The sequence below is a fragment of the Mustela nivalis genome (genome assembly GCF_964662115.1).
Source record: "Mustela nivalis genome assembly, chromosome: 4".
In the NCBI taxonomy this organism is placed as follows: domain Eukaryota; kingdom Metazoa; phylum Chordata; class Mammalia; order Carnivora; family Mustelidae; genus Mustela; species Mustela nivalis.
Window position 1 is genome coordinate 8,790,594 of NC_139023.1, and position 14,208 is coordinate 8,804,801.

The 14,208-nt window shown below is 40.8% G+C and overlaps 1 protein-coding gene across 5 annotated transcripts in view; it reads left to right on the top strand.

Annotated features, from left to right (window-relative positions):
• The window catches only part of RASSF6 (Ras association domain family member 6), a 50,916-nt gene that overhangs the window by 31,776 nt on the left and 4,932 nt on the right, over positions 1-14,208 (top strand). For all 5 annotated transcript variants that reach the window (XM_082727048.1, XM_082727049.1, XM_082727050.1 and 2 more), the window contains 5 exons: positions 3,217-3,356; positions 7,569-7,666; positions 9,793-9,977; positions 12,764-12,865; positions 13,420-13,471. In XM_082727048.1, coding sequence (XP_082583174.1) covers positions 3,217-3,356; positions 7,569-7,666; positions 9,793-9,977; positions 12,764-12,865; positions 13,420-13,471 — 577 coding nt within the window. The remainder of the gene's footprint in view (positions 1-3,216; positions 3,357-7,568; positions 7,667-9,792; positions 9,978-12,763; positions 12,866-13,419; positions 13,472-14,208) is intronic.

Genomic DNA, 14,208 nt, shown 5'->3' on the forward strand with positions numbered 1-14,208 from the left:
ATTTAGGTCAATTGAACATTTCACTTATCTTCCCAAATGTAATAGATAGAAGGAAATAACTAACCCCTTTACAAAGAAATGGGTATAAATTTTATTTCAATACTGTCCTATATCTTAGATCTCGAATATATATAATTGCAAAGATAGTTTAGGAAAATTTAATAAAAGGTCAAAACTTTAAAAAATGATTGTTTATATTTTACTTGAAGCTTCTACAAAATTCACAATGTTAAGATATTTGTTTCCTTTAGGAAAATGTTTGAATTCTGATATTACAAACATGATTTGAGGCATGCTCTTTCCAATTCTATGAACAGTGTTCAACTTACAATACAAAAGTCATTTAATTTTTTTTTAATTACGTGAAGAGAAGTACACAGTGAGACAATTAAGATTGCTTAATCTGTCTATCTTTACTTACTGGTCTATAAAGTTAGAATTCAGAATTTTCTAAGTATCCTTGGTTACAAAAACAGACATTGTTCAAAGGGAAAATATGGAGGATAACATGTAGCTTTCTTCAACTCTGGTTAATTAAGCAAATAATGATTGTGTGCCATGTGCCAGACACTGTTCTAGAAGGTGCAGATACAGCAACGAAGAAACAGGAGAGAATGTCCTGCCTTTATGCTTCTCACATTATAGAAGACAGACAAGAAACAAAATATGCAATATATCCAATGGTAATAAAGGCTGTGGACAGTAGCAAAGCGGGGATCTAAGTGGGGTGGGGAAGAGGACCTTTCAACCGAAGACTCTGAAGGTTGTGAATAAGCCAACTTTGCAGAAGTCTGTGGGGCCCGCCTTCCAAACGGAGACAGCAGCCTGAGTAAGGGGCCAAGCCTGGCTTGTATAATTGATGTAGAACAGGGAAGTCAGTGGAACAGGAACCTTATGAGAATTGAGCATTAGTGGACAACACGGCTAGAGACGTAACTGTGGAAAGGAAGGCACCAGGGTGTGAGGGTCTTGGAGATCATTGTGAAGACCTTAGTATGTGCTTGGAATGAGGTGGAAAGCCACAGAAGAGTTTTGCATAGAACAGTGACATTATCTAAAAAGACTTATTTTAAAAGGATCTCTCTAGCAATGGGGAGTATAGGAAAGGGCAAAGAAGAGAATGAGAAAGGAAACTCTTGCAGTAATCGGAGCAAACAATGACAATGGCGTGGGCCGGTATCATAGCAGTGGATACAGTGAGTGAGGCCACATTAGGGATGTATCGTTAAGGCGGAGCTAATAGGATTTGCTAATGCACTGGATGTTGAGTGCAAAAGAAAGACGAAAGGCGACTCCAGAATTCCTGGCCTGAGCAACTGGAAGGATAGGGTGCTATTTGCCAAGATGGGGAAGACTTGGAGAGGAAAATATTCGTGGGAGAGAGATCAAGAGTTAATTAGGAAGATATTAAATTCGATGTCAGGTAGGCAGTTGGACACCTGGAGTTCAGGGGACAGTTTGGGCTGGGAATACAAAGTTGTAAGCCATTAGTTTAGGTTAATTTAATGTACAGGGATCCTTGAGATCACCAAGGATACTGGCGTAGATCTAGTAGAGAAGAAGCCTACAGATTTAGATGAGATTAAATAAGTGTATACAAGCCTTCTGTGATAGTTTATCTAGTTAACCTCTAAAGGGAGATGCTCTGTGAAATTAAAAACTATTCTGATACTCCTTGCATGAGAAAACCCAGCATTGTCTGATAGCAGTCTGGGGTATTGCTTTTTGAAAGCAAGAATTAGATCATTTTAGAAGAGCGGTTATTCTGTGAATTTTTGCTGTAAGGGATTAGTTGAAGTATAATTAAACAAAGAAGGGTTGCTCTGCATCAATAGCTAAAATGTAGGACCTGCATCATGCGCAAAACAGCTGAGTGGTAACCTGATCTCTCAGTAGTCTGAACCATGGACTCAGAAATGGGAGAAGGAGCACATTTTTGTTTCAGGAGTGACTCAGAAATAAGTTTATCAGCCAAAGAAATAGTAAGTCATAATGATTATTGAGCACTTATTAAATACCGGGTCCTGTGAATCAGGGATTATTATATGTCCCTTCTTCAGAGGCAGCACGTTTAAAGGTGCTCAGCATCTCATCCAAGGTCGCGCAGCTGGGAAGTGGCAGAGCCAGGGTTCGAACACAGGTCTGTCCGATTCCAGAGTCTGGACTTTTCATTACCTTCTCAAATAAAAAGTCATTTCTATTGAGTCATTTATGTTTTCTAATAATTATTTTTTTTTCATGATAATAGTAGTTATTGGTTGTTGTAGTTGTTATTGGATGGTTGGAATATGACTCCTCTTCATTTCAATATTTTTTGAAATTTCTGTAATGACAACATGTTACTTTAATTACAGAAAGGCTTTTACATAGACAAGAGAAAATTGATTTCAAAATAAGTTCTATGGAACAATGCTTTGGTATTAGTATTTACATCTACAGAGTAAGTAAATGCTCACAATTTATTTTTTAAAAAGATTTTATTTATTTATTTGGCAGAGATGGAGAGAGAGAGCAAAAGCTGGCAGAGCAGCAGGGAGGAGAAGCAAGGCTCTCTCCAGAGCAGGGAGCCTGACCACAGGCTCCATCCCAGGACTCTGGGATCATGGCATGAGCTAAAGGCTGATGCTTAACCGACTGAGCCACCCAAGCACCCCTCACAGTACACGTTTGCATAGAATTTCCTTCTTTTGTTATATTTCCAACTTAAAGACTAGTCAAGTGATTCTGACTTTTTTTTCAAATAAATACTTTGTTACACATTTAACAATGTTTCCATACATTTTTCGCTCATTCTGCATAATTTGTGAGTTTAAATATTCTATTCAGAAATGAAGAAACAGCCACTAAGTCTTTGAAGAGCTGTCCTCCTGATTTCTAGTTTAGTACAGCTTTTAGTTCTGCTATAATTTGAAGATTACAGAATTAATCTTTGAGCTCATTGAAGAATCATGGAGTTCAGAAAAGCATTTTCCACATACTGCGCCCTCTGGTGGGTATGTCATTACCCATCAAGTACACCATGACTTGGGTGGTTTTAGCTATTACCTAAAATGAATTATTTTGAGGATAAATTGGAAAACCAAAGAACCCCACTGGAGGATTTATTTTTATTTACTAAGATGTCTTACAGACTTGACTTCTACATTTTCAGTTAAAAGATTTATCTTCTATAAGTAATACAAAAACCATATTTGAACCAATTGGTTTCTTCCCCAGACAAAAGATGGAGAACCAATCGTTGAAGGAATGTTGGACATTTCCTGGGGAGTAAAACGGCCTATACAACTGAAAATCCAAGATGAGAAGCAAATCCCTTCTTTTACTAAAGTGAAGTCGCCCGATGTCTTTTCCGGAAGGTAAGCTGTCTTTCATGTTTTAACGTCTCAGAAGATGAACCTCATATTTACCTGCCCTTATTGTGTGGACTCTTAAAGTTGGGAGCCTGAATGCTTATAATATGATCTCATCTGATCCCCAGCAACTCTGTGAAGTAGGTGTTCAGAGCCCGGGGCTCTGAGAGTTTGGGTAATTTGTGCAAAATCTCCAAATACTGTGTAGCAGACCTCAGGTGTACCCCTGTGCTGTGTTGCTTCTCTCCCAGAAGACTGAATTCCTTTATTAGAAAAGACAAAATATAAAGGCAAGATTCCATTAGGCCTGGTTACCAAAAGGGGATAAAGTGTAAATTTCTCCTCTCCTTGGAACAGAAGGCTCTTCCCGCTTTCTGGAAAGGAGCTTTAATTATGCCCCACCTGATTGTCCTGATCCTGTTCAACAGAGCACAGCAAAGTGCCCCTGAAGTTCAGCAACGGCACAAGGCGATCCTCTGTGTGGGTTTTTTACCCTGAATACAGAAGTTGGGCTGATTTTTTTTTTTTCATTATCCTCTGCAAATTTTAGAAAAATAAATATTCCCAGAAGGAATCGTACATACAATTTTTTTTTCTTTTTTCTTCCTAATTCCCTACTTTCCTTCCTTTTTGATCCTCAACTTTCCAGCTTATCTCCCTGCGGTACATACGTGGAGGTACCGAGCCCTCTCCTTACCCATCCTGCCATGTATAACATCTATTTCCAGATAGGCGCGGGTCCTAGGAAGAGAGGATGAAGAGAGAGCCAGGACTTTTTCCTTATCTGATCTTCCACCGTAAGCAGGGGGAGCCCACGTATCCACTTGTGTTTGGAAAAACCACTGACACCCACTCTGATTTGCACCTGGCCGATTTGTTCAGATACGATGGTCCAGCAGCTCTGAATATTTTGTGATTCCCTCTACGCACCGTGCAGCATCTTCCTCGCCTGCTTCCTGGAAAGTCTCCCTGCTTTTTAGCATCCATTTGCCCGACTCCCTTCTCTCAGTCTTTTCAAACTCTGGTCAGGGAACAAGGTAACACATTCCCCAGAAAGCCTTTTCTGACCCTTTCATGAGTATGAGGTGCACTGACAATTTTTCTAGTCACTTCCAAAATACGTCATTAATTGCATTTTATGCACATACCTCTCTGGCCCGCAAGCTTTCTCAGGGTATGGAACATACCTTATTCATCTGTTATCTCGGTACTCCGTAGTGTGCCTGGCATGAAGAAGAAACTCAAAATAGAGTCTTGAATCAAGCCCACAAGCCCGGTACCTCTGCTCTCTTGTGAAAACTGTCTCCATCTACCACTTCTGACTAGTCTCCCATCCAGGCTAAGTATTGCCGATGGGCGAAGGGTCCAGTGTTCTCGGAAGAGCAGAAGGGAGACCACAGACGTAGGCAGCCTGATGAAGCCGTGCATCCCTCACCTTCAGAGACCAGATGACTGATGGCGCTGATGATGCTAAATGACTAGGAGCATCCTGTAAAAGGAGAAATTAACCCTGGGCTCTGCGTTGAGATTACTGTGCAAGATATGAATTTAGCAAAATGAGCTATCATCGTTCCTATGCCTAAACACTCATTGCAAAGTTCTCCGAGCAGCCGGTTGCTTTTGATGCATTTTCATTCTTCAAGTCATGAAAACTTAATAAGTATGGAGCATTAAGGGAAGATGTCAAAGAGATGCAGTGAGGTGCTTGAATGATCACGTGAAGTCTTTTTTTAAATGGCTACCCCAAGGTATTTTTAAATTTTCGAATTAAAATTCAAAACGCTTGTTCCTAAAAATCCTCAATTCGGGCACAAGTTTCAAGAAACCAGGTGGGCAGAGTACTACTGACGCCTCTGCATACACGGTGGTAGGTCAGAAACGAATATTCTCATGATGTGCCTTCCATCGACACCAATGGCATTTTTCAGTGTTTATCAGCAAGAACATGGCTGTGAACGAAACAGGAATGATCTTTCATTTCAAGTAGAGAAAGAACTTCCTAGAGACGTTGGCTTGCCCTTTACCACAGCATTGAAACTTCCTGGAACATTCGAAGTGAAGGGCACCCTCGTGGTGTATCAGATCCTTCTGGAGGTCGAGAATGATCAGAAAGAGATGCTGCCCCTCTCACACTCAAGACCAAGATTAGATTCCATGGTGGTCAAGTAGCCAAGAATCTTCCGTGGGAACCAGCTCAACACCCAGGAAGGGGCAGCATGATTTACAATGGCTGTTCCTTAGCCTCTGGTTCCCTACAGAGCACAGGGCCACCTGAGGACCTATTTTGTGTCAGTCCGGTCCTAGACACAGTCACCCTGGCTGCCACCCATAAGGTGGCATCCACTTAAATTCCAAGCCATGAAGGAAATCCTGTGAGTAAAGGGGTGATTCCCTCATTCTCACTTCTTTTTTTTTTTTAAGATTTTATTTATTTATTTGACAGAGAGAGATCACAAATAGGCAGAGAGGCAGGCAGAGAGAGAGAGGAGAAAGAGGCTCCTCGCTGAGCAGAGAGCCTGATGTGGGGCTCGATCCCAGGACCCTGAGATCACGACCTGAGCCGAAGGCAGAGGCTTAACCCTCTGAGCCACCCAGGCGTCCCACCCTCGCTCTCACTTCTCAGGGCCCTTTTTCATCCTGGGCTCCTGTCTGTGGGCAGAGCTTCTCCCTCTGCTCCCACTGGATCCCAGATGGGGGATCTGCAGTGGGTGGACGTGGAGGAGAAGCCGTGGAAGTTGTGTACTCGGCGGTGGGAAGGGCCTCGGTCTGGTCTTTCCATTCACCCACTGAGAGCATCATCAGCTCGTCAGGCTCACTTGTTGTAATTATCTTCGGAATGAGTCACCCTGAGTCAGCTTAGAGGGAGTGGCAGAAGCTTAAATACAAATCAGTTGGTTTGAACCGTGACCACCTGTGATCCTTTATGGAAACGATCCTGTGGGCGGTACTTTGATCTTTCCTAGCTGGTACAAGTATTTTGTGTCGAAAATCTTCCAAAATTTTTCTCAAAAACAATAACAACCACCCAGCCTTACTGAGGTTATGTTTGCTTGCACCAGTTTTCAGTTCTGTTTTTTAATAAAATCAGCTTTGGCTCATTTTGTACAGATCGTGACAGAATGACATAGAGAACATTTGAATAACCTTAATAATGTAGTTGTTGTTTTTTTTTTTCTTACAGCACAGGTAGAAAAATGACCACATTCCATTTGTTTATCAAATTACTACCTCCTTTTTATTTTGCATCTCCTCAGAAAACCTCCCCACAGTGTAAATTTACCAACCGTACACCCCCTGAAGCAGTCAGAGCCGCACTAACAGTCGTGTGCTTGGGCAAGTTACACTAGGAGACCCGCATCACGTTCCATCCAGTTTTCTTTGAACAGCTCTGGGTAACTGCCCTCAACTATAGTCATGTGCAACAGTTACATGTGGGTGACTTTGAATTACCCAGAGCTCAAAACTGATGCTTTTGGAAGTGGGGCACCTGAGTAGCTCCATGGGTTAAGTGTCTGCCTTCAGCTCGGGCCTGGGATCAAGTCCCACACTGGGTTCCCTGCTCAGCTGGGAGACTCCTCCCTCTCCCTCTGCCTCTCTCTCTCTCTGCTTGTGCTCTCTCTCACTTTCTCAAATAAATAAAACCTTAAAAGCACAACAAAAGACCCTGATACTTTCTACTAAGATGAGTTAGGGAGCAAAAAGGGCCAAACACTCATATGGTGAGCCATGTTTGTCCCCCTGAATTTGGAACCTTAAAGACAGGCACCACAACTTACTGAGAACACTGCACCTAAGAATTCTCTGAATACAATAGTAACCCAAAGCATGTTGGCAGAAAGAACACTTTTACATCTAAACTCTCCTAAGAGCATGGAGAGCTATCTGTGGAACAATGGATTGTGATGATCTCTACTAATTCTATTTGCACACACATTTTATAGAATCTATATAACCTTGCTTTCAGGTTCTAACTGAATTATTATATCAGATTTGCTTAAAAATCAGTACAGAAAGTATTTAAAACACATACTGACCGTTCTGGTATAAATACAATTTTAATAATATTAAATATTATTATTAAATATTAAAATTGTTATAATTTAGGGTATGCTTACCTATGGAGCCCCTCAATACTATATTAATACTATAAATCTGAAAAACACCATGAGCCTCATACAAATAGCATTGATGTCATTACAAGATTTTATTACTTTTCAGGGGAATGACACGCTGGGGGGAATTTGATGATCTTTACCACATTAGTCATCTGGACAGGACCCAGATTCCAGCATCTGAAGCAACAAATTCCCAAGAAAGTAAGTACCAAATTTTTACCTAATGGAGAGACCTTTTTTTAATGTAAGGGGTGAATCTTAAATGTTTCTCTGAAATTTTAATATTTTACACACCACTAATTAATAAATCTCTCATATGAAAAACATCTCTTAGGATCATACTAAAGTTCCTACAGTGCTCATATGATGTTTAAGAACCTTACTTTACTACATAAAAATACAATGATTTTTAAAATTACATCATGTTGCTTAGACTTACTAGATTAGCTAATGGTTTAAATAAACGTGTACATAAAATTCTTCAATATTTTTCTGAAGGATTAGGATCATTTGTTATACTCAGGAGCCTTTTATGTTAGACCAATTCCCTCAGGTTGGATTCAACATCTTTTTAGAAGTTGAATGTTTTAGTTAGTTAATAGATATTTACATAGCACTCCTTCCCAGAAAGAGGAGGATAAACTGGGATCACTGTATTTGATAGAATTATTTCAAGCACATATTATTTTTTTAAAGATTTTATTTATTTATTTGACAGAGAGAGAGAGATCACAAGTAGGCAGAGAGGCAGGCAGAGAGAGGGGGAAGCAGGCTCACCGCTGAGCAGAGAGCCCGATGCGGGGCTCGATCCCAGGACCCCAAAACCATGGCCTGAGCCAAAGGCAGAGGCTCAACCCACTGAGCCACCCAGGCGCCCCATCAAGCGCTTATTTTAAAAAGAGAAATCAACTTGAACATCAAGTAAGTTCATATCGAACTTGACAAACCAACGGTAAACGGCAGCTTCTACGACCTGGGACCTCAGGAGCCATAATGGTGACGTAATAGTAGTGATATTAGCAGCTGTCATTTACTGAGACCCTGCTAAGCGTCAGGCCTGATATTGTGTATCTTACATAGATTTGGTTTTCACATAGTATATGGAGATCCAAGGAGGGAGGAGCTGATGACTGAGGCTGGGAGCAGGGTTCCTCTTTCTGGGGTAGTCCTAATACCAAGTTGATTTTTTTTTAAGATTTTATTTATTTATTTGACACACAGAGAGAGAGAGATCACAAGGAGGCAGAGAGGCAGGCAGAGAGAGAGAGAGGAGGAAGTAGGCTCCCCGCTGAGCAGAGAGCTGAGCTGAAGGCAGAGGTTTAACCCACTGAGCCACCCAGGAGCCCCTATCAAGCTGATTTTAGACCAAAAAGGATATCCTGCTGACATTAGCCTCATGAATCTATCAACAACTTCCAATGTTTGTTTATTTTTTCCATCACAGTCTTTCCTGCTGTCTCCATAACAACCCATATTTAATAACAAACATGATGCTCCTTCCAAGGTTCCCTTATCTTTGTCTAATGGCTCTTGGCATCTTTTATATAAGAGTCCTTCCTGTCTGCCTTTTAAAAACACTCTTCTAGGGGCGCCTGGGTGGCTCAGTGGGTTAAGCCGCTGCCTTCGGCTCAGGTCATGATCTCAGGGTCCTGGGATCGAGCCCCGCATCGGGCTCTTTGCTCAGCGGGAGCCTGCTTCCTCCTCTCTCTCTGCCTGACTCTCCGCCTACTTGTGATCTTTCTCTCTGTCAAATAAATTAATAAAATCTTTAAAAAAAAAAAAAAACACTCTTCTAGGGGCGCCTGGGTGGCCAGTGGGTTAAAGGCTCTGCCTTCGGCTCAGGTCATGATCCCAGGGGTCCTGGGATCGAGTCCCACATCAGGCTCTCTGCTCAGTGGGGAGCCTGCTTCCTCCTCTCTCTCTCTCTGCCTGCCTCTCTGCCTACTTGTGATCTGTCTGTCAAATAAATAAATAAAAATCTTTGAATAAAAATCAATAAATAAAAAAATAAAAAATAAAATAAAAACACTCTTCTAAACCCAGGGGAAATCCAATGTCCCAGCATCAAAGATACCATAAAAACCTATCGATACCTAAGCACCAGTGCTAGAAGAAGATGAACTATCTCATGCCTATTGGATGACATGCTAATTACAACAGGAATTTTTTTTTTAAATCCCAGGGTAAAATGGAATACTGTTTCCTAGTGTTTGAAAACATTATAGTTCACTGCTTAGCTACATATTTTCTTATCAAATACATATTAAAATCCACCCAAGGAGGTAGGCGGCTAAATGATGTGGCCTTATAACCTTTATCCTTCCCAGATTATTTATCTTATCACAGTAGCACTCTGAAGCCTTACACAGGAGAAGAGCCAGAATCCCCGTTGCTCTATCGAACCATGAGTGAAGCTACGCTGGTGAGAAAAAGGATGAAGCCTCCAGCGATGGACCGAAAAGAGAGACAGAAGCACAGGGTCTCCATTAACGGGCACTTCTACAACCATGAAGTGAGTGGTAGTTCCATTCATGTCATTTCAAATAATGCCTGTTTCTCTAACAGTGCCACTCAATTTGACTTACACTTAAAAATAGTCACAATAAATAGTAGTCGTCTAATATTTATCACATGCTCTCTATGTGTTAGGCATTCAACTGTTTTAAATTGGATTTTTTTTAACTTTTTATTTTTTATAAACATATAGGATTTTGATGAATTAGCTCAATCTCTAAAACAATCCTATGAAATAGGTACTGTTACTTTCCCTCCCTTACACGCATCCAGTAAGGAAGGTTCGCAGAGGTGACGTCATTTGTTAGGGCACACTACTTTTAAGTAGCAGCTCTGAGCTTGAATCCAGCTTTGTCTGAGCCCAGAACTCCAGTATTAACCAATGCAGGGGGTGAACCCTGGCTCAGGGGCTGGCTGTGTGCCAAGCCCCGGGAATAGCAAGATGGCTCCGTACAGGTCCCTGCCAGCACAGGGTTGGGTCTCGGGTAAGGAAACCAACGCATCAGCAAATGGCATTAGAATAATGTAAGTGCTACAACAGAGCTGAGTTCAAAGTACATTTGAACACCGTGATTTAAATAAAGAAATAAAGCCAGCTACAGACCTATTATTCCAATAAATCAAATTTCTCCTTTCTCCGCGTTCCCTTCCAGGCCTTGTACATATATACATATTTTTTTTATGCAAGCGTAGTTGTACTTTAGACATAATTTGTATTCTGATTTTTCACTTAACATGTTAAATTTATGAGCGCCTTTCCACAGTTTTTTAAGGCATTTCACTTTGCTGAAGGTAGGAAATATATCATTTTTTTCCTAGAACTCAAATTTTTCATGTCATGTACTTCAGCAATTATTCATCCATTCATTTAATAAATACTTAAAAAGCACTTACTCTGCGCCAGGTACCATTCTAAACCCTTTAATACGAAGTGTTAACTCGTTCCTCTGAAGCTTTTCTCCTGGAGGGCTTTTCTGCCTGATTCCTCCTTCTACCCTTGGGAACACGGCTGTAGCATGCCTTTGGAGGCTGGTGGGGAGAAACCTCCCTTGTGAATTCTTCGCTTGAATTAGACATTTTTCTGGCTCCAGAATTTCCTCTTAGCCATAAAGTGATATTGATAGTCCCCTATAGTTGCGCAACTACCAATTGCCCTGGTTTCTATGCCTCATAATTACACTGTATCATCATCTTATGGGGCTGGTTCGTGTTAAAGAAGGCTGTGAAAACCACCCCGTTCCAGACGAGCAGCTTCCAGACAGGCCCTCCTCCCCGTGCGAAGAATGACATTGGCCCTAAGTTGGCAGCACCGCGTAGGGTCTACATGCTTGGGTGCTGCAGCCCGACCACCCGCTTTCCAGTTCTTGCTGAGCAAAGTTAAAACATATCTCCATCACTTAGCTGTCATTCCTTTATCCTTCCCACTTTGCAAGGTGGATGAGGCTAAAAGGAATGAGGTAAGCTAAGCACTCAGCACAATGGCCCAAAAGAAGAATGTGATTTACATTAGCTTTATTGTTGTTGGTTAGAAGAGATCCAGCTGGAACGACACCGAGGTCCTGCAGATGCCTTTTGCTGCAATTTAATAAGTCAAGAAAACAGAACAAACCTCCAAGCCCAAAAAGAACTCTATCTGTGGATGGGCCATCAGCGGCATCTAGGAATTTAAATTGATAGAGTCGTAAGATGTGTTTTTATGTCACAAAACCCCACGAGAACACCAGTATCGTTAGGACATGAACAACACCCGTATTAGAGGCTCAGATGATGACATCTGTACATAAGTTAAACTACTGACTTGACCTGTGGTGTATTTCTATGTGTACAATAATAATAAATGATTTTCTTCTATTGTGTGTTTTGGCCAACAAAACTGATCTAAACCTCTGACAAACATGATTCCAAATTCATTGTATGTTGGCAGTTTGGTAGGGCTCTTGGAGACCATCTAGTTCCACTCTCTTATTTTATAAATGAAATCCTAAAGAAGACTCTTCAGGCCTTAACGTCTAGTGGGTTGACACAGTTGAAGTTGTAAGACATTATGATCTAGGTCTCCGAGTCCTGATCTTCTGCTGTTGCCAAACTCCATGAAGATTCTTCCTATAAACAAAATCAAATCACATATGTTACCTACCAGACGATATATGGGTCTCCGGGTGCATCGAGCTCATCAGCACAGGTCGTATGTGTCACACAGTGACTCATCAATGCCTCACAATGTGCACAAACATTGAATTCTCTCATCTTTAGCAAGGGTTTATTCCAGACATCCTCCATACATCTACTTTGAAAAATTATTTCCGTCTCCATATTTCTATTCATGGAGATGCTATGAATATACACACTTGATGACATTTACTTACCAATTTCCCAGTATAAGGCTCATCTAACGTTCCATCAAGACCTAGACCCCAAAACCCACCCATCTCTGAACCCACCTCATTTCTAGAGTCTGGGAACACTATTCATGTTACTTTTCATTTGTGTTTAGGTATAGTTGATTAAAATCTTAAACCACAGGGGAGAATGGTATGATTATCTAGTGAAAATGTTTTGAACATCCTCAAATGATGTTTTACCTAACTTACTCTAGAAACAATGTAAAGCTGCTTAAAAAGATACATGATATCCCAACAATAACAAAGAAAGCGAGCACAAGAGAACAAAATTTTTTAAACTGGTGATTTGGGATTTTTTTTCCTTTGCGCATAATAAGGCCAGGTTCAACATATTGATTCTTGTTAGTTTGATGTAATTTTAAGAACTTTGTTTTCTTTCCAGACATCGATTTTCACTCCAGCCTTTGGATCAGAAACTAAGGTCAGAATAAACAGTAATATGAGGACTGAAGATGTAATAGAGCAACTTCTCCAAAAATTTAAGGTGAACTTTATTATGAAACTGAGCTATAACTCTCTTGTATAGAATTTAACTGTAGATACAAAAATTCATTCTTCTGATAAAGACCTATGAACATGTAAATCTAAATTAAGTTGTTCAGTTCTGAAGAATTCTTCTTATGCATCTCACACCTTTTTCTTTCTTTTTTTTTTTTTTAGATTTTATTTATTTATTTGATAGAGATCACAAGTAGGCAGAGAGGCAGGCAGGGAGAGAGAAGAGAAAGCAGGCTCCCTACTGAGCAAGGAGCCCAATGTGGGGCTCGATCCCAGGACCCTGGGATCATGACCCAAGCTGAAGGCAGAGGCTTTAAACCACTGAGCCACCCAGGCACCCCATCTCACACCTTTTTCTAATTGAGCTTAAGAAATTACACTATTCCTAGGGAGCAGAGAAGTTTTAGTGTATAAAAGTGCAAAATGAAAGTGAGGAAAAAGGTACATAATTTGGGTCTGGTTGGCTTAGAAAACATCTGATAATGACCAGTCAATCAAATATGAAAGAATTCATGTTCATTTATTTTTCTCCATTGACAGATTGAAAATAGTGCCCAAGATTTCGCACTTTACATTGTTTTTGCAACAGGAGGTAAGTTTGATCACTCTTTTTTATAGGATTCCAGGATGTTGTAGTTTTCTGCCTCTGGCTGAGATTCGGTGGAAGAAAGAAAAAAGGAAGAAAGAAGGAAAAGAGGGAAGGTGTTTTAGGTTATTCATATCTCACAGTTTCAGAGGAAGATGACTCAATAATAAGGTATCCCAGAAGAGCTTATAATACAAAACAGTTTGCTTGTTGGCCAGACGTTAAATTACCTGAGTGGCAGTCAGGGCACAGGAGTGCGAGGTGAGGGTGGGGGGTGTCTCTGGGAAGTTCCCAAGAATTGTTCTGAATTGATATTGTTGATTTCTATACCTCTTTCTGTTTGGCTTTCCCTTCTCGTTCTCTTACTGGAGTCATTCATCAGTGCAGACCACTTCTCTCTGATCTTGTTATTACCGCTTTCTTTGCACAGTTTCTGCCACACTGTAGGAGTGTTCTCTCTCCCTCAGTGGAAGAAAATATGCACAACTTGGTGGTAGGGAGCAAAGGTTGGCAGGAAGACATTGAAGACATTGGGAAGAGGTTATATGTGGGGTGCTGAGAGCAGGGATGAAAGAAAGACCAGAGAAAAAGCTAAGGCAAGACTGAAATGAGTTTTTTGAAAACCTAAAACTGAAAAAAATGTATGTTAAATTATAGAAATATCTCCAGTCATAGGCTGAGTATCAGAATGAGCTGGAAATTGAACGGTATAAAAATAATACGTTTTGATGCCAGGACAACTG